The following is a 15,926-nucleotide window of genomic DNA, read 5'->3' on the forward strand; positions in this document are numbered from 1 at the left end:
TGAGCTGGCAAGACTCACAGCATCTTGTACTTTCTCATTTTGCAGGAGGTCTGATGAATCCATGGAGGCGACGCTGGTGTGTTCTAAAGAACGAGGCTTTCATGTGGTTCCGAACCAAGCAAGAGGCCCTGAAATCTGGCTGGCTCTATAAGAAAGGGGGAGGCATGTCAACCCTGTCACGCCGTAACTGGAAACGCCGTTGGTTTGTGCTTCGAGAATCCAAGCTGATATACTTTGAAAATGACAGTGAGGAGAAGCTGAAGGGGACAATTGATATCAGAAGGGCAAAGTAAGAGAGACAAGTGAACTTGTCAGAATCCATAGCTGGGGATTTTGAGTCAGTGCTCCTGCCAGAACTAAAACCCAGAGGGTCCTGGTTAGGTGGTCTTGCCTCCATTCAGTCAGACCAATTGCTGCATTAGCATCAGGATGGAATATTACCCCCTGTTCAGATAGGTATGGACTGTAGGGAGGCAGGGGTTGTCTTCCTAGGTAGTGGGGGACATGGCCTTCTTCCTGGATCTCTTGAGTGCATTTGAACATGCCTTGCAGTGGCAGGACACTGTTGGCCATTGTTTCCTTGGCTTTACCTTGGCAGGTTTGGGGGCTCTTGGTGTCTTTGGGCAATGGACCTTATTGTTGTGCACATGGCTATTGTGTAGTGTGAAAAACAGGTCAGACAAGAACGTGTTTGGGATGGTTTGGATGAGGATGATCCTGCCTTAAGCAGGGGGCTAGTCTAGATATGACCTCTGGAGGGCCCTGCTAGCCCAGCTGCTCTACGACTGTGATTCCAGTTGTCTTTGTCCAGGTCACTGTCAGTGTTGTTGTGCAGTAGCCTAGATGTGCTGTAGGACTGAAAGAATCAGATGCATAAGAGAAGAAAACCCCTGTTAAACTGTACTGCATCCATGGGGAGCATGGATTGCTCTTTGCTGACATTTCCTTTCTTTGCTGGGTCCAGGGATTAACTTCAAACCTCAGCTGGGGCCCCACAGTCACCACATATGGTGGCTGCTCAGGGGATGTTAATTCATCATATTTCCCTTGTACCCTGTCCTGGCCCCAATCCTATTGGTACCTGGCCTCCTCCAGACAGGTTGAGGGTTCCTTGTGGAGTGTGATTGCAGGTAGTTACCATGCAGGGCTCCCCCTTTCCTTTAAGCAGGCTTTTATCTGCTGTAGCCAGGTGCCCTGGCTCTTACTAGTGAAACCCATGAATTGAGTTAGGCAAAAACACTATATGCCATCACCTACAGTACCAAGATGCACAGAATGGCCAGTGGTTGCTGGTATGAGTACCTCAGCTGCCCACTTTCCCCTTTACTTCTATCTCCTGCTCCCCTGAGTCATAGCATATTTATCTAGCATCTTGTTTTCTGATTTTGTACTAGTTTGGCTCTACAGTCTTTTTTTTTTTTTTAAAGGGAATTCAAAAATCCTCATTCTTGACTAGAGAATTCCCAGGTTTCCAGAAAGGTTTTGACCTGCCTGGTACCTAGCACTAAATTTTTGTAGAGAGACTGGTGGAGTATGAAAAAATGGGGTGGCTGTGGGAGGTTTTCAGTTTGTCTCATCACGTGGTTCTCTGTGTTTCAGGGAGATTGTGGATATTCATGAGAAGGAAAACGCCTTGGACATTGTGACAGAGGACAGAATTTATCATGTTGTGGCAGAGTCACCAGAAGATGCCAGGTATGTGTGGGAATTTTGTTACCCGCATTTGTTCAACACAAGTTTCCCCCTCCTCTCACACAATGCTTCCGCAGCAAATCCCAGCTGTGCCCTGGGAAGATGATCAGGAGCCCTAGGAAGATGACCATGCTGCTGGACTCCTGAGCCTTGCTCCACTGATAAAACACTAGTGTGGCCTCCTGACCCCAGAAATAAGAAGGGAGCTCAGTCTGTTCATTCAGTCATGGGACTGTCCCCCTCCTGCATGGGACTTTGTCCCTCCTGTCCTGGCCAATCCTGGTTTTACCACTGGTGGAACTCAATGGTGATCTCAGTATTGTGAGCACACCAAATCCTTTATTTTCTTGTTTGACCTAGTCAAGCATAACTTTACTAGGAACAGCTCTTCATGGAGCACTTCTGAGTAAAGTGGAACATCTAATGGTTGATTTTATTTATTAAGTAAAATCCAAACTGAACAATACAGCCATTCATGGTATCTGTAAATGACTGAGGCAGCTCAAGGAGGGGTTGGGCTTTATCCAGGACACAGCTTATCCGGGACTGCAGTGTCATCTGATAAACCCTCCTAAGTGCAAGCCTAATGAATGACTCACATCCTTCTCTTCTATCATTTCAGTCAGGCAGCAAGAGTTATGTTGTCTAAAGCAGCATTGCAGGAATGTCATAACAAGCATGAAATGTCAGTACTTGTCCCCACCAGTGCAGCATACTTTCTGAGCAAGAGGCAGCGCTTACATTTGTAATAGCAAAGGGAAAATGGTAGGAGCATTAGAACTTCTGTTCAGTGAAGCCTCTGAAAACCGGAGGCTGCTTATCTGACACACAGTAAGAGATAAGCAGTCTGCTGGCTCTGCAGTAGAGAGTCAGTCTCAAGCCTTTTGTGTGAACAGGGAGCCCTTTCCAGACAAGGAATTTCATGGCGTTCCCTTTCTGTTAACTCATAAAGCTAACTGCTTGCAAACCGTCTGGTTATATGACTTGTAAGAAGATCAGAGTGAAAAGCTTGTTCAACATGTCAGGGAGTTGAGGCAGCTCAGGACTCTTAGTGGAATAAATCCCGGCAGTCTTGTCTTGCCATGGCTGAAAACACAATACATAGCATATGCTCTACATTCAGCCTAGGCCCACTTCCAGTTCCTTGAACTGGAATTGGGTAGCCGGATCTTGTAAAGGTAGCTGCCAGCAGGATGAAGGGGATGGGCCCCTGGGAGCATGTGTAGCGGTTTCAGGGATAAAAGGACAGCTGTAAAAGTTTAGGCTTTTAGAAATAGTAGCAGGCTGTGATCCTGGTGATGCAGAGGGAGGGTTTCCACTTCCTGTGTTCTTCTAGGGCAGGTGTGGGCAAAATACAGCCCATATCTGGATCCAGCTTGCCAGGTGATTTCATCCGGCCCGTGGCTGCCCTTGCTGTGCTCACATGGGACCTAAACCCCACCCACCCCCATGGGGGCAGCACACATGGGGGAGAGCCTTGGCCAGCATGCAGCTTCTGGGCAGGTGTGCTGGTGCCGCTGCTGGGGAATTATTTGGCTTCCCCAGCTCCTCCTCATGTCCCAGCTGCAGCGCTCCAGGCAGCGAGTAGGGAAATACTGGGGGGCAGGGAGAAGCTGCAGTTGGGCGGAGGGAGAAGTCCCACAGGGCAGAGCCCATGGCCTTTGCTGCTTCCTGCCACCACATGCAGGTCTCGGGACTCCATCAGAAAATCGCAAGGAGCCCCATGCAGTGGAGCCAGACAGGCTCAGCTGCACTCCCTGCTTCCTGCTGCCATGTGTAGCTCCCAGGGCTTGCTGGGGAGTGTGGTCAGGCTGCTGGCTCCATTGTGCGGGGCTCACCCGCTGGGGCGTGCAGCTTTTGCCAGGTCCCAGGAGCTTCACATGAGACATGGGGAGCCCCATGTGATAGAAATTGGCTGGCCTGGCCGGCCTGGCCCCACTCCTTGCCACCACATGCAGCTCCCACAAGTGGCTAGTGCCACCAGGGCTGCCAGGAGCTCTGCCTGCATGGGCCATGAGTGCCCCAAGGGCCTGTTGCTTGCTGCTGCTGCTGTTGCCACTGGTGACAGAGGCTATGCACTGTGGGGGAGGGAGGCATATGGCGAGGGGCATATTCTCTGACATCCTCACCCTTCCACACACACCCTGAAACCCCACACCCTCCCCCCACACTGTCCCACAAACCCCATCCACCCTCCAACCACACCCCACACACACTCTATAAGAGAGAGACTTTATTTTGAGCTATGATCCAGTCACCTCTATATGCGTGACTCATGTACATCAGAACAAAAATATTTGTTGAAATAAAACTAAAATACATTATAGTAGATGCTTGATTTTTTGCATATGGTTTGTTTATTATCTGGTTCCAATATGGTACCCCTCTCCCCACCAAAAAAGGGAGTACTTCTGCAGGCAGAGGTCGGGGGTTGGGGCAGGACTTCTGGTCCCAAGATGGTGACCAGGGGATGGGGCACCTGCTCAGCTGACCCGAGCAGGGTGCGGAGCCTGGGGAAAATCAGCTTATACTGGGTCTTGCCCCCACCCCACATTCACACCCCCTGGATGTGAAGAAGCCACATACGTGGTGGCGCTGGCAGGAGCGGGAGGTACCAAGCAACCGGATGCGAAGCTGGCAGTGGTGGCATGAAGTCGCCACGGCCACTCTGCCCAGCTCTGCAGGGTCTGGGGCAATTGCCACGATTCACCCCCGCCCTGGGATGGCCCTGGGCACCTGTCAAGGTGCAGGGCTACCCTTGCATCCCTTGACAGCTCGCTAAATCTCGTTAAGCGGCCCTCCAGCCAAGATAACTGCCCACCCCTGTTATGGGATCTAGTTTCAGTGCACAAACCTTAATTGTGGTTCTGTTCTGATTGCCAGTGGTTGGTTTAACGTCCTGAGCCGTGTGCACAGTGCTACAGTGCAGCAGCTGAGGGAGATGCAAGACGAACAGGCCAATCCTAAGAACGCTGTGGTAAGTTGCTCACAGACAGCACTTCTGGCAGGCTGGATGTTTAGGGCCACCAGAGGCCTGTTGCTTTTGTGCAGATATAATGCAATGCCCTGAGCACTTTGGTTCCTGGAGAGCATGGGCAAGGTGTGCTGCTTTCCTGGGCCAAGCAGCTGACATGTTAAAGGGGTGAGTTTGAGAGGGTGACAGATGTGAATATTCCACAGAGGAGGAATCCGGGGCAGCATGAGTGTAGCAGAGTTGACCGAATGGCGGCTGGCCTGCTGGGTTTGGGGAGGCCACTCCTTGAAGGTGAAATGTGTGAAGTTCAGCTTGTTTGGATGACAGTAAACCTCAGGTGCAGGTGAGGGGAGGGGCATTGTATAGAGATTGACAATATGTTTTTACATTTCTTTTGAGACGGGGATGGGGAGCTGCAAGTTTTAGCACTGGTCCATGATGCTGTCTGAACATTGCAGGTCCCAGGCAGAGTTTTGGTCTTGATTTTTATTAGGAAAGGAAACTTCTGCTTTAACATGTATGCAGCTGATAACTATCTCTCTCCTCATGAAGGGAACCCTGGATGTTGGGCTTATCGACTCTGTCTGTGCCTCAGACAACCCTGACAGGTAAGTGCCGCAACATTCCAGCAACATGGATTGGAGGCTCCTCAGGGCAGGTCTGGGCTTCATTGTGGTTTCTGCACCTGGCTGAACACATTGTTAGTGCCACAGCCCTAATTAATAAACCTTTCAGCTATGTGCTGAAACTCCTGAAAGCTTTTCCCAGTCACTGGAGTGTGGGGCTGTGAGGTTGTCTTTTCCTTGCCCCTTCCTTGCTGTGCTGTTCCTTCTTATAGATCTTAAGAGACCTGTCTGATCATCAAGTCTGGCCTGCACACCCTGGGCCACAGCACTTTTCTGAGCAGGGTCTGCTTTCCCATTTGCTCAGTGTGTGTTTTTGGGAAGGACAGCCAGCCTCAAGGTGAAGGCCCTAAAGAGCAGTTCCTACGCCTTTACGCTGGCAGTTCTACATCCAGACTTGTGACCCATGATGGAGATGCTGTATTTATGCCTGGGGATCTGCACTGGTCAGGGACCAGCCAGCCTGTCAGAACATTGCTGCTGCTCTTATAGTTGGAGTTTCTCTCGCGTCAGCTGCCAGTCTGAGTCTTGTCATGACTTCTCCTGGTGGAGTACAGTCATCTGCTATCTGTTGACTTCTACCTGCTGTATTTCATGCTTGTATGCACCACACACAGTGGGGAAGCTGCTTCTGCAGCTCTGCACTGCCACATGCACATAAGGACAGATCTCAAATATCGATCCTCTGCCTCTTCTTGTTGGCAGTGATCCTTCTACAGATGGATGATTGATGTCCTGCCAACTAAGAGAGAACTGGGGAGCGAGAACATAATTATCATCGCCTCTCAGTTCCTTGCCCTGTATATATCTGTCTTGTTGCATTTGTTAGGGCACTGGCTCCTGCCTCCTCCTGAGGAGGGACCCCAACCATGCAGCCACACATGTGTTCCAACAGCCCAGGACTTTCTGATGTTCCTCTAAAAAGCTGAGCAGCTGCTTAGGGTTCTGAGGGGCCTTTCAGAAGGTCCCCCAATTCATGAGCAACTAAGGGAGATTATTACCAAGTTCAGAGTCACCACAGGTTGTCAGTCAAACCCCCTTCATTCTTTGTCCCTCTCACCTTGAACAGATTGAGCCCTGAGTAACTGAGAGTTATCAAAAAGCAGGTGTGAATAAGGAAAATTCTTCAATGGGAGCTGTTTTGGGGATGGAAGCGTGTGTCACAAGAGTGGGTATTAGGCTTGGTGCTACACAGAATGTTGATCAGGGACCTGGACATGGATATAAAGCAACTGCTAATTAAAATGTATGGAAGATGCAAAGATTGGCAAAATGTAAATGAGGAGGACAGGGCAGCCCTGCAGAGGGACCTGGGTGGGTTGGACAGATTCAGAAGTGCATGGATAGGGGCAAGGAAAGGAGGCCTGATCTCCAGACCAGGAGACTGTAACCTGGAAAGCAGTGACTGTGATTTCATAGTTTCAAGGGTCAGAAGGGACCTAAACAGAAGCAGCTCACCCTAAGCCGGCAGGGCAACACTGTGGCCCAATGGCTAACAAGATCCTTGGATATATAGATAGGGTAGCAGGAAATAGGTGTGGGGAAGTGGTTTCACTGGTCTGTGGGGCACTGACCTTGGTTGTGGTGTCCCTGTTTTAAGAAAGTGTTGAAAAATTAAGCATGCGCAGGAGATAAGCTAGAAAAATGACTTATGGGCTGGAGAAAATGCCTCACAGTGAGACTTAAGGAGCCCGACTTGTTTGTTTTCTTCAAAAGCTTACAGGAAGGTGCCTTGATTATGGTGAACAAACACCAGGCGCTGAAGGACTCTCTAATTCAGTGGAGGAAGGTAAAACTAGACCCGGTGGCTGGAAACTAAAGCCATTTAAGCTTGAAACAAGCAACAGATTTTTTTATAGTGAAATTGATCATCCATTGAAATGAGCTGCCGAGGGAAGTGCTGCACTCCCCATCTCTTTATGTCGTAAAATGAAGTTTGGAGACAGTTGTAGAAGATCTGCTCTAGTTAAACACAAGTTATTGGGCTGATGAAAGAAGAGACTGGGTGAATTTTTGTAGCCTATGCTCTGTGGGAGGTAAGGCTAGATGGTTTAATGGACACTTCTGGTTTAAAATTCTGTGAAAAGGGAAAAATGGATTCATCAGCCTGTTCCCAGACCAAAACATTTGTTTCTTTTCTGTATGCATCAGTTTTCACAAGCTAAATTATGACTTTACACAACCTGCCACTGTACAAAAATAACCAGCAAAGGTGTCATGGATAGGCAAGTCAAAATCACTTTGATTCAGGATCTTAGTTTTGTAGACTGGGCAAAAACAGCTTCATAAAAGAAAAGCTCAGGACCCTCTTAATGTCCTTTATAACCCACTTATCCTGTATCTCTCTTCTTGCTCAAAATCTGCTTGTTTTTGGATTTATGAACCATTTTGTAAAATATGAAATATATTGTGATGGTAGAGGCATAACATCCTTAATCAGACAGTGTGAACTGATGATTAAATGATGCGAACAGTGACAGGACTGGAGAAATTAAACAGCAGGATCTGATCTATTATACCTCAGTTATTTTCAAGCCATAGTTTGTAGGCTACTAGTTGCTTATCAAGCTCTTCCTAGTGGGGTGCTGGTCTTGTGAGAACCCTAGTTAAATAAATCCTTGAACTTATGAGAAACTTCATTAGAAGACTGACTTTTTGTATAGGAAAAGTCCCATGACCTAGCAAACACTAGGCTACAGCATTTACCATATCATAACAGAGGAGACAAGACTGCCCTGCATAGTGAACACATTTCTACTTGTATTGCCACCTAGTGAAAGCAAGCAACATGGAATAGACTCTGCTTCTGTGTCACAATGCAACTCTTTATTCTGTACCTTTTGCTACAAAACCAATAAGAATGCAGATTGTGGAGCATTTCATATGTCATGAGATTAACACCATTAATTTTCAACTACAAAACTAACAGTCTTAGCCTACTAACAGTATTAGCTGTTACATAACTCAAGTTTTACATTTTCTTCCTATAAGCTTCAGGGCCTTTCCAGATTACAGCTGTAGAATTTATGTATCTTTAAAAAAAAAAATGTCCTAGCTATTGAGGTGGAAAGTTTTATCTGTTATTTCTTTTCCCCTTCTGTTTTCAGTCCTGAACTCTGCAGGGCTCTCTTAGGTTGCCTAAACTATACACTTAAGGACAGCTTTCCACATCTGTGATTATCACACCTCCAATGACTTCAATAAAATGGCAGTTTCTTCCTGCTGAAGATGTGCCCCTTAAAATGCCTGGTGGGACTGAGGAATGATTCTGTCTCTTTAAAGTACATGGGTGCCAGATGGCAACTTCTGTTAAACAAAGACTGAGAAAAAATGTTTCATTTCTGACCCAGGCCATTACTAGTGATATTCTTTCACAGCTGTTCACTAACTAGTCCAGTTGCACCTGTTACTTTCAGCCTCACACTCTTACCCTCACTCCATTGCTCTTCAGGTTTGCACTGTCTCCTCCTTGTAGAAGCCTTTCCCCACTGGTTTCCAAAGCCCTCTGCTTCTCTCAACACGTGGGCTCTCTCCTCCTTTCCTTTTTTCCCTGCAAAACATTGCAGCGTTCTAAATGGAGAAGGCTTTTCCCACAGGACTCCTGTGTGCATTGTGGGAAAGGTGCACACGGCCGTAGCTTCGTCTTTTGCAGGACCAGCTCCTTCTCTTTATCTCTGGTAAAACTGTTCAGACTAAATCCAGGGTCAAACCAATCTCAGCTGACACTGCTGGAATCTGAGGTAACTCTGGCTTTAACCCTTTTTTCACCAGTGTCTACAGTTATACAATTAAAAACCTGAAAAACCAAGCCATGGGGCTCAGCTGGGCAGCAGGAGTCCATGAGAAGCACCTGCATAGTGCAATCTTGGGGAAAAATAGCAGGTCTATTTATGCACCCAACATAGAACCAGTGCTTGGCGTTAGCTGTTAAATAGTATTATCTGTTCCTTGGAAATAGCTCTTGAAAGATGCCCAGCTTCTGCTGTCCAGGTATGCTTTCCCTCCTTCAGTTTGTACTGCAGTCCTATGGGGGTGCTTTGTCCTGTGTCTAAAGGTTCCCACTCCTCTGTGCTGTAGATTCAGAATGTCCTATTGCCGTTGCTTATGTGCAGAGGTGCTGACTGTTGAGAGTAGAGGTGCTGGCTCTGCAGTGGTTTTAGTTCCTGAGAGAGGCCTGACATAACCCATTTTGCTTCTTGTGTTTTCCTGCAGACCAAATTCCTTTGTGATCATCACTGCGAATCGAGTAATTCACTGCAACAGTGACACCCCAGAGGAAATGCACCACTGGATCTCACTGCTGCAGAAACCCAAAGGCGAATCCAAGGTGGATGGTCAGGAGTTCCTTGTGAGAGGTGAAAGAAACGTGCACGTCATCAGCATGAAACACAGTTATAATGGGGAAAGTGCTGGTGGGCTTGGGCTTGTCACTTTTGGATGAAGAACTGACAGAACTGCATAGTTGTAGAGTGATGTCTAGTGGGACCCTCAGAGTTGGGGGGATGCACTATGTACAGTCTCCTGGCCACTTCATGTACTGGCTAAGAGCAGGGAGAGAGCAAACAGCATGTTCTCCTTCCAGAGCTGTCTTTGTTCATTCTCATCCCTGGACCAGGTGAGTGCCTCCTCATAGCCGCTTTGTGTTGTGTCCTGGGAAGACAGAATGACCTTCCTCTCAGTTGGTGGAATTCTCATCTCTATTCTGAACCACAGAGGACCACATCTGTGGCAGCCTGCTGAGACTATTGAGCCTTTCTGACAGGGGAATGTATATGTGAACTGCCCTCCCCAGAGGAAGGCAGGCTGATCTCACAGCATAATCTCTTCTAGCACCTTGTGCACCATCTGACAGTGATTATGTAGCAAGGTGTAGACCTTGTAAGGATTTAGAAAGTGCAGCTTGGCCGCACTTGCTGATCAGGTGCAGGTGGAGGGGATCAGGCTGCTGGGTAGGTCCACAGCTGGGAACCTTAAAAAGGGTCCTAGCTGAATGAGCAGAGAGGCAGAAGGAGCCTGTAGAAGCTGGAAACCTTGGTAGCTTGGAGAGAGAAACGCACTGTTTGTTTTACAGCCTGAAGAAAGGCAGTGTTTTGTATCACAGTCTGAAGGGAGAAAGGCAATGGTTTTGTCTGATTTCTTGGGATCAGGAGAGCAGGCTGAGGGACCCAGGCTCTTGGTGTTAAACGAGGGCTTTGAATAAAGGACCTGTTTTGGAACTTAAGAAGACCTGTGTCTGTGACTCCAGCAGGGCAAGCTGCAAGAAGACCCTACCAGTACACAGTTGCCTGTCTGGCAGAAGAAGAGAATGCCATCTTGGGCAGGCCAGAACTCTCTGTAGTGGGTCCTTGCACACTTTTTATACCACATGTGGGTTACACTGTAGAGTTCTTGTCTCTTTCTGCATGCCCAGCAGTCTGTAGCTGGAGTCTCCCCATTCTTCTGCTGGCTGGAGGCAAAACAGACTCAGCCAGCCTGCTAGGTTCTCCATGCAGGGGTGACCCAGACCCCTGGCTGGCTGTACTGTACCTGTCAGCTTGTGGGGAGGAGGCACCTCACGGTGCAGAGGCTGGGCAAAGTGCCTTTAAACACAATTGACAAGAAAGAAAGAAAATTAATCTTTTGTTCCTCTTGATATCACAGTATGTAGGATACAGACCCTAAAACTAAAAATTGTAAATGAGCAATTCTGAATTTCATAGACAGTAGGGCTGGAAGGGACCTCAGGAGATCGAGTCTAGCCCCCTGCCCCAGGGACAGGACATCAGCTAGGGCCAAAGGATCCCAGCAAGATAAACATCCAAATGTCTCTTAAGTAGGTGTTTGTACCACCTGTGGTGGCAGTCTGTTCCAGGCCTTGGGTGTTTGGACAGTAAAGAAGTTCTTCCGTATGTCCAGCATGAAACGGTCATAGAGGAGTTTGTGACCGTTTGACCTTGTCATCCCTTGGGGTGCTCTGATAAACAGGAGTTCCCCCAGATCCTGATGTACACCCCTTATATACTTACAGGCAGCCACCAGGTTCCCCTTGAGCCTGTGCTTTTCCAGGCTGAAGAGTCCCATAGCTCTCAGCCGCTCATAAGGCCTGTTCTCCTGCCCTCTGATCATGCACGTGGCTCTTCTCTGCACTCTCTCAAGTTTCTCCACATCCTTTTTAAATTGTGGAGCCCAGAATTGGCTGCAGTACTCCAGCTGCGGCCTCACCAAAGCTAAGTACAGGGGGTGGGATGACATACTGGGATTTGCTTGAGAAGCATAGTTTCATAGTTGGTAGGGTCAGAAGGGATCTGAGCAGATCATCAAGTCCGACTCCGTGCCATGGGCAGGAAAGACCCCAGGCAAGGTGTCTATCTAGCCTCCTTTTGAAAACTCCCTGGGTAGGAGCGAGCACCACTTCCCTTGGAAGTTGATTCCAGATCCTAGCTGCCCTGACAGTAAAGTAGCTCCTCCTGATGTCTAATCTGAATCTACTCTCAGTCAATTTATGGCCGCTATTCCTTGTTACTTCCTGTAATGCTCGGGGGAACAGGAACTTTCCCATTGCCTGTTGGTCTCCCTTGGCCAGTTTATAGACAGCCACCAGATCCCCTCTCAGCCTTCTCTTGCGGAGGCTGAACAGGTTCAGGTCTCACAGCCTCTCCTCATAGGGCCTGCCCTGCTGCCCCCTGACCATGCGAGTGGCCCTCTTCTGGACCCTCTCCATGTTGTCCACTTCCCTCCTGAAGTGCGGTGCCCAGAACTGGACGCAGTACTCCAGCTGCAGACTGACCAGTGTTGGATAGAGGGGGAGGATCACCTCCCTGGACCTGCTCAAGATGCATCTGTGGATGCATGACAAGGTCCGGTTGGCCTTCCTGACCACGTCTCCACACTGTTGGCTCACGTTCATCTTGGCATTAATGATGACTCCAGGTTCCTTTTTCTTCCTCTGCACATCCGAGAGAGTAGTTCCCCAACCTGTAGGCCAGCTGCTGGTTCTTTCTCTCTCGGTGCAGTACCCTGCACTAATCAGTATTGAATCCCATCTTATTGTCATCCGCCCACCCCTGTAACCTGTCCAGATCATTTGGGGCTATAGGCTTTACAGGCGGGATAGAGAAGAAAGGAAAGGCAGGGGTGTGGCACTATGTCAAGGAGCAATACACATCCTCTGCCAGCAGAATGGGGTCAGAGGAGGGGCAAGCTGAAGTGCTCTGGGTCAAGATACAAGGGGGCCGTGGGGCGAGGGATCTAACGGTGCGGGTCTACTACAGACCTCCCAACCAAGGGGAGGAGCTGGACCGGGAATTTTCGGGCCAGCTTGCAGAAGCACTTAAGGCAAAGGATGTAGTTGTCATGGGTGATTTAACTTACCCTGACATCTGCTGGGAGAAACAGTCAGCCAGGTTGGACCGTTCCAGGAGGTTCCTGGCTGAGATACAGGACCTCCTCTTAATTCAGGAGGTGCACAGTCCCACCAGAGGAAATACCCTGTTGGACCTGGTGCTGTCCACGGGTGATGACCTGGTGAGGGGGCTGCGGGTGATGGGCCACCTGGGAGACAGTGATCATCGCTTGCTGGAATTCACCATCCAGCGTAAGGTGGCAAAGGGCTGCAGCAAGGCAACAGCCCTAGACTTTAGGAGGGCTGACTTCAACAAGTTAAGGAGGATCGTTGGGGAAGCGCTGAGGACCCAGAGGGGAAGGGAGCCAGATGTCCAAGGTGAGTGGTTGCTCCTTAAGGAGACGATCCTCCATGCCCAAAGGGAGGTAATCCCAACAAGGGTCAAAGGGAGCAGGAGGGCACATAAACCCCCATGGCTCACTAGGAGCATCCGGGAATGTCTCCTTGCTAAAAGGGAGGCATACACCCAATGGAGGGATGGGGTCATCACCAAGAAGGACTATGTTACAGTCGCCCGAGGATGTAGTGGGGCAGTCAGGAAGGCCAAGGCAGAGATGGAGATAGGACTAGCTTCCCGGATTAAGGACAATAAGAAGTCCTTCTTCAAATACATAGGGGGTAAAAAGAGGGTCCCGGGTAATGTGGGGCCTCTGCAGGACACGATGGGCAACTTAGTCGTCATGCCAGATGACAAAGCTAACATATTTAACGATTTCTTTGCCTCTGTCTTCCTAAGTAGGGACCAGTTCAGCCACCTCCCTGCTGGGCCCCCCTCAGGCCCCGGGAGAGACACGCCTGGGCCAGGGGTTAGCGAGGAGTTAGTTAGGGTACTTCTGGAGAGGCTGGACGTGTTCAAGTCCGCTGGTCCGGACAATCTTCACCCTAGGATTCTACAGGAACTGGCCGAGGTCATTGCGGGACCCCTGGCGCGGCTCTGTGAGCACTCGTGGTGCTCTGGTGAGGTGCCGGAGGACTGGAAGAGGGCCAATGTGTCCCTATCTTCAAAAAGGGAAAAAAAGAGGACCCGGGAAATTACAGGCCAGTTAGTCTTACCTCAATCCCGGGTAAGCTCTTTGAAAAAATCATCCTGGCACACATCCAGGAGGGCCTTGCAGGGGAATGCATGCTCAGGGGCAACCAACATGGGTTCATCAGTGGCAGGTTTTGTCAGACCAACCTGGTGGCCTTTTACGATCAGGTCACCAAATCATTAGACGCAGGGGTTGCTGTGGATGTAGTCTTTCTGGACTTCCGGAAGGCTTTCGACACTGTCTCTCACCCTGTCCTCATCAAAAAGCTGGGAGACTGTGGTGTCGATGCCCACACGGTCAAATGGGTCGCCAACTGGTTAGAGGGCCGCACCCAGAGGGTGGTAGTGGATGGGTTCTTCTCGACCTGGAAGGACGTGGGCAGTGGGGTCCCCCAGGGCTCGGTCCTCGGGCCCGCGCTGTTCAACATCTTCATCAGTGACTTGGATGAGGGGGTAGAAAGCACCCTGTTCAAGTTTGCTGATGACACTAAGATGTGGGGGGATGTGGGTGCACTAGAAGGGTGCAATAGGCTACAAGCTGACCTTGACAGGTTGCAACGGTGGGCGGATGAGAATAGGATGGGGTTTAACACTGATAAATGCAAGGTGTTGCACATGGGGAGGAAGAACCGGCACCACACTTACAGGTTGGGGAACTCCCCTCTTGCCAGCACGGAGACGGAAAAGGATCTTGGAGTCGTCATTGACTCCACGATGAACATGGGCCGGCAGTGTGGGGAGGCAGTCAAGAAGGCCAACCGTACCCTGTCATGCATCCACAGATGCATCTCGAGCAGGTCCAGGGAGGTGATCCTCCCCCTCTATGCGGCACTGGTCAGGCCGCAGCTGGAGTACTGCGTCCAGTTCTGGGCGCCACACTTCAAGAGGGACGTGGACGATATGGAAAGAGTCCAGAGGAGGGCCACTCGTATGATCAGGGGTCAGCAGGGCAAGCCTTATGAGGAGAGGCTACGGGACCTGAACCTGTTTAGCCTCCACAAGAGAAGGCTGAGGGGGGACCTTGTGGCCTGCTACAAACTGGTCAGGGGGGATCAGCAGGTATTGGGGGAGTCCCTGTTCCCCCGTGCGCTGCCAGGAGTGACCAGGAATAACGGTCACAAGCTGGCGGAGGGTAGGTTTAGATTAGATATTAGGAGGCGCTACTTCACAGTCAGGGTGGCTAGGGCCTGGAACCGGCTTCCAGGGGAAGTGGTGCAGGCTCCTAGCCTGGGGATTTTTAAAAGGAAGTTAGATGAGCACCTTGCCGGGGTCATCTGACCCCGGTGCTCTTTCCTGCCAAGGCAGGGGGTCGGACTAGATGATCTTCCTAGGTCCCTTCCGACTCTAGCTACTATGAAACTATGACACAGGCGACGACCTGGTAAGGGACCTCCAGGTTCTTGACCACCTGGGTAATAGCAGTCATTGCTTGCTGGAATTCACCATCCAGCGCAGGGTGTTGAGGGCCTGCAGCAAGGCAGTAGCCCTAGACTTCAAGAGGGCCAACTTCAATGAGTTGACGAGATTAGTGGGAGAGGCGCTGGGGTTCAAGAGCAGGGGAGCTCAGTGCCTAAGATGAGTGGCGTTCCTTAAGGAGATGATACTCAGGGCCCAAGGGGTGACCATACCAACAAGAAGAAAGGTGGGGCAGGAATGCCCGAAAGCCCCCCGGGCTCACCAAGAGCATCCGGGAATGCCTGATTGCCAAAAAGGCAGCGTACAACCAGTGGAAGCGGGGTGCTGTCTCCAAAGAGGAGTATACCTCCTCTGCTCGGGCCTGTAGGGGGGCTGTCAGGAAGGCTAAGGCAGACATAGAGCTAGGACTAGCATCCAAGATCAAAGGTAATAAAAAGTCCTTTTTCAAATATATAAGGAGGATGAAGAAAGCACCAGGAAATGTAGGGCCCCTGCAAGATCCTCTGGGCAATCTGGTGGTTGCACCAGAGGAGAAAGCAGACCTCTTTAACCAATTCTTCACCTCCTTTTTTTTTTGTGCAGGGACTGGGACTTCCCCACCGTGATGCAAGAGGGACTCGAGGGGAATGCCTCCAGACCTCAGGTTGGGGAGTACCGGGTTAGAGAGCTTCTGGAGGGGTTGGACATGTTCAAGTCAGTGGGTCCAGATGCTCTCCACCCCAGGGTGTTGAGGGAGCTAGCAGGGGTTATTGCAGGGCCCTTGGCATGGCTTTACGAGTGCTCATGGTGCTCGGGCCAGGTGCCAGATGA

At 50.0% G+C, this 15,926-nt stretch overlaps 1 protein-coding gene across 1 annotated transcript in view; it reads left to right on the forward strand.

Moving 5' to 3' along the window:
• LOC149867832 (unconventional myosin-X-like) overlaps positions 1 to 15,926 on the forward strand; it is a 172,366-nt gene that overhangs the window by 118,918 nt on the left and 37,522 nt on the right. The window contains exons 27-31 of the mRNA XM_090046250.1: positions 46 to 289; positions 1,600 to 1,695; positions 4,576 to 4,669; positions 5,219 to 5,274; positions 9,502 to 9,644. Of these exons, the coding sequence (XP_089902376.1) occupies positions 46 to 289; positions 1,600 to 1,695; positions 4,576 to 4,669; positions 5,219 to 5,274; positions 9,502 to 9,644 (633 nt within the window). The remainder of the gene's footprint in view (positions 1 to 45; positions 290 to 1,599; positions 1,696 to 4,575; positions 4,670 to 5,218; positions 5,275 to 9,501; positions 9,645 to 15,926) is intronic.

This window comes from Crocodylus siamensis, chromosome 4 (assembly GCF_052110815.1).
Source record: "Crocodylus siamensis isolate JL-2025a chromosome 4, ASM5211081v1, whole genome shotgun sequence".
Taxonomy (NCBI): Eukaryota; Metazoa; Chordata; order Crocodylia; family Crocodylidae; genus Crocodylus; species Crocodylus siamensis.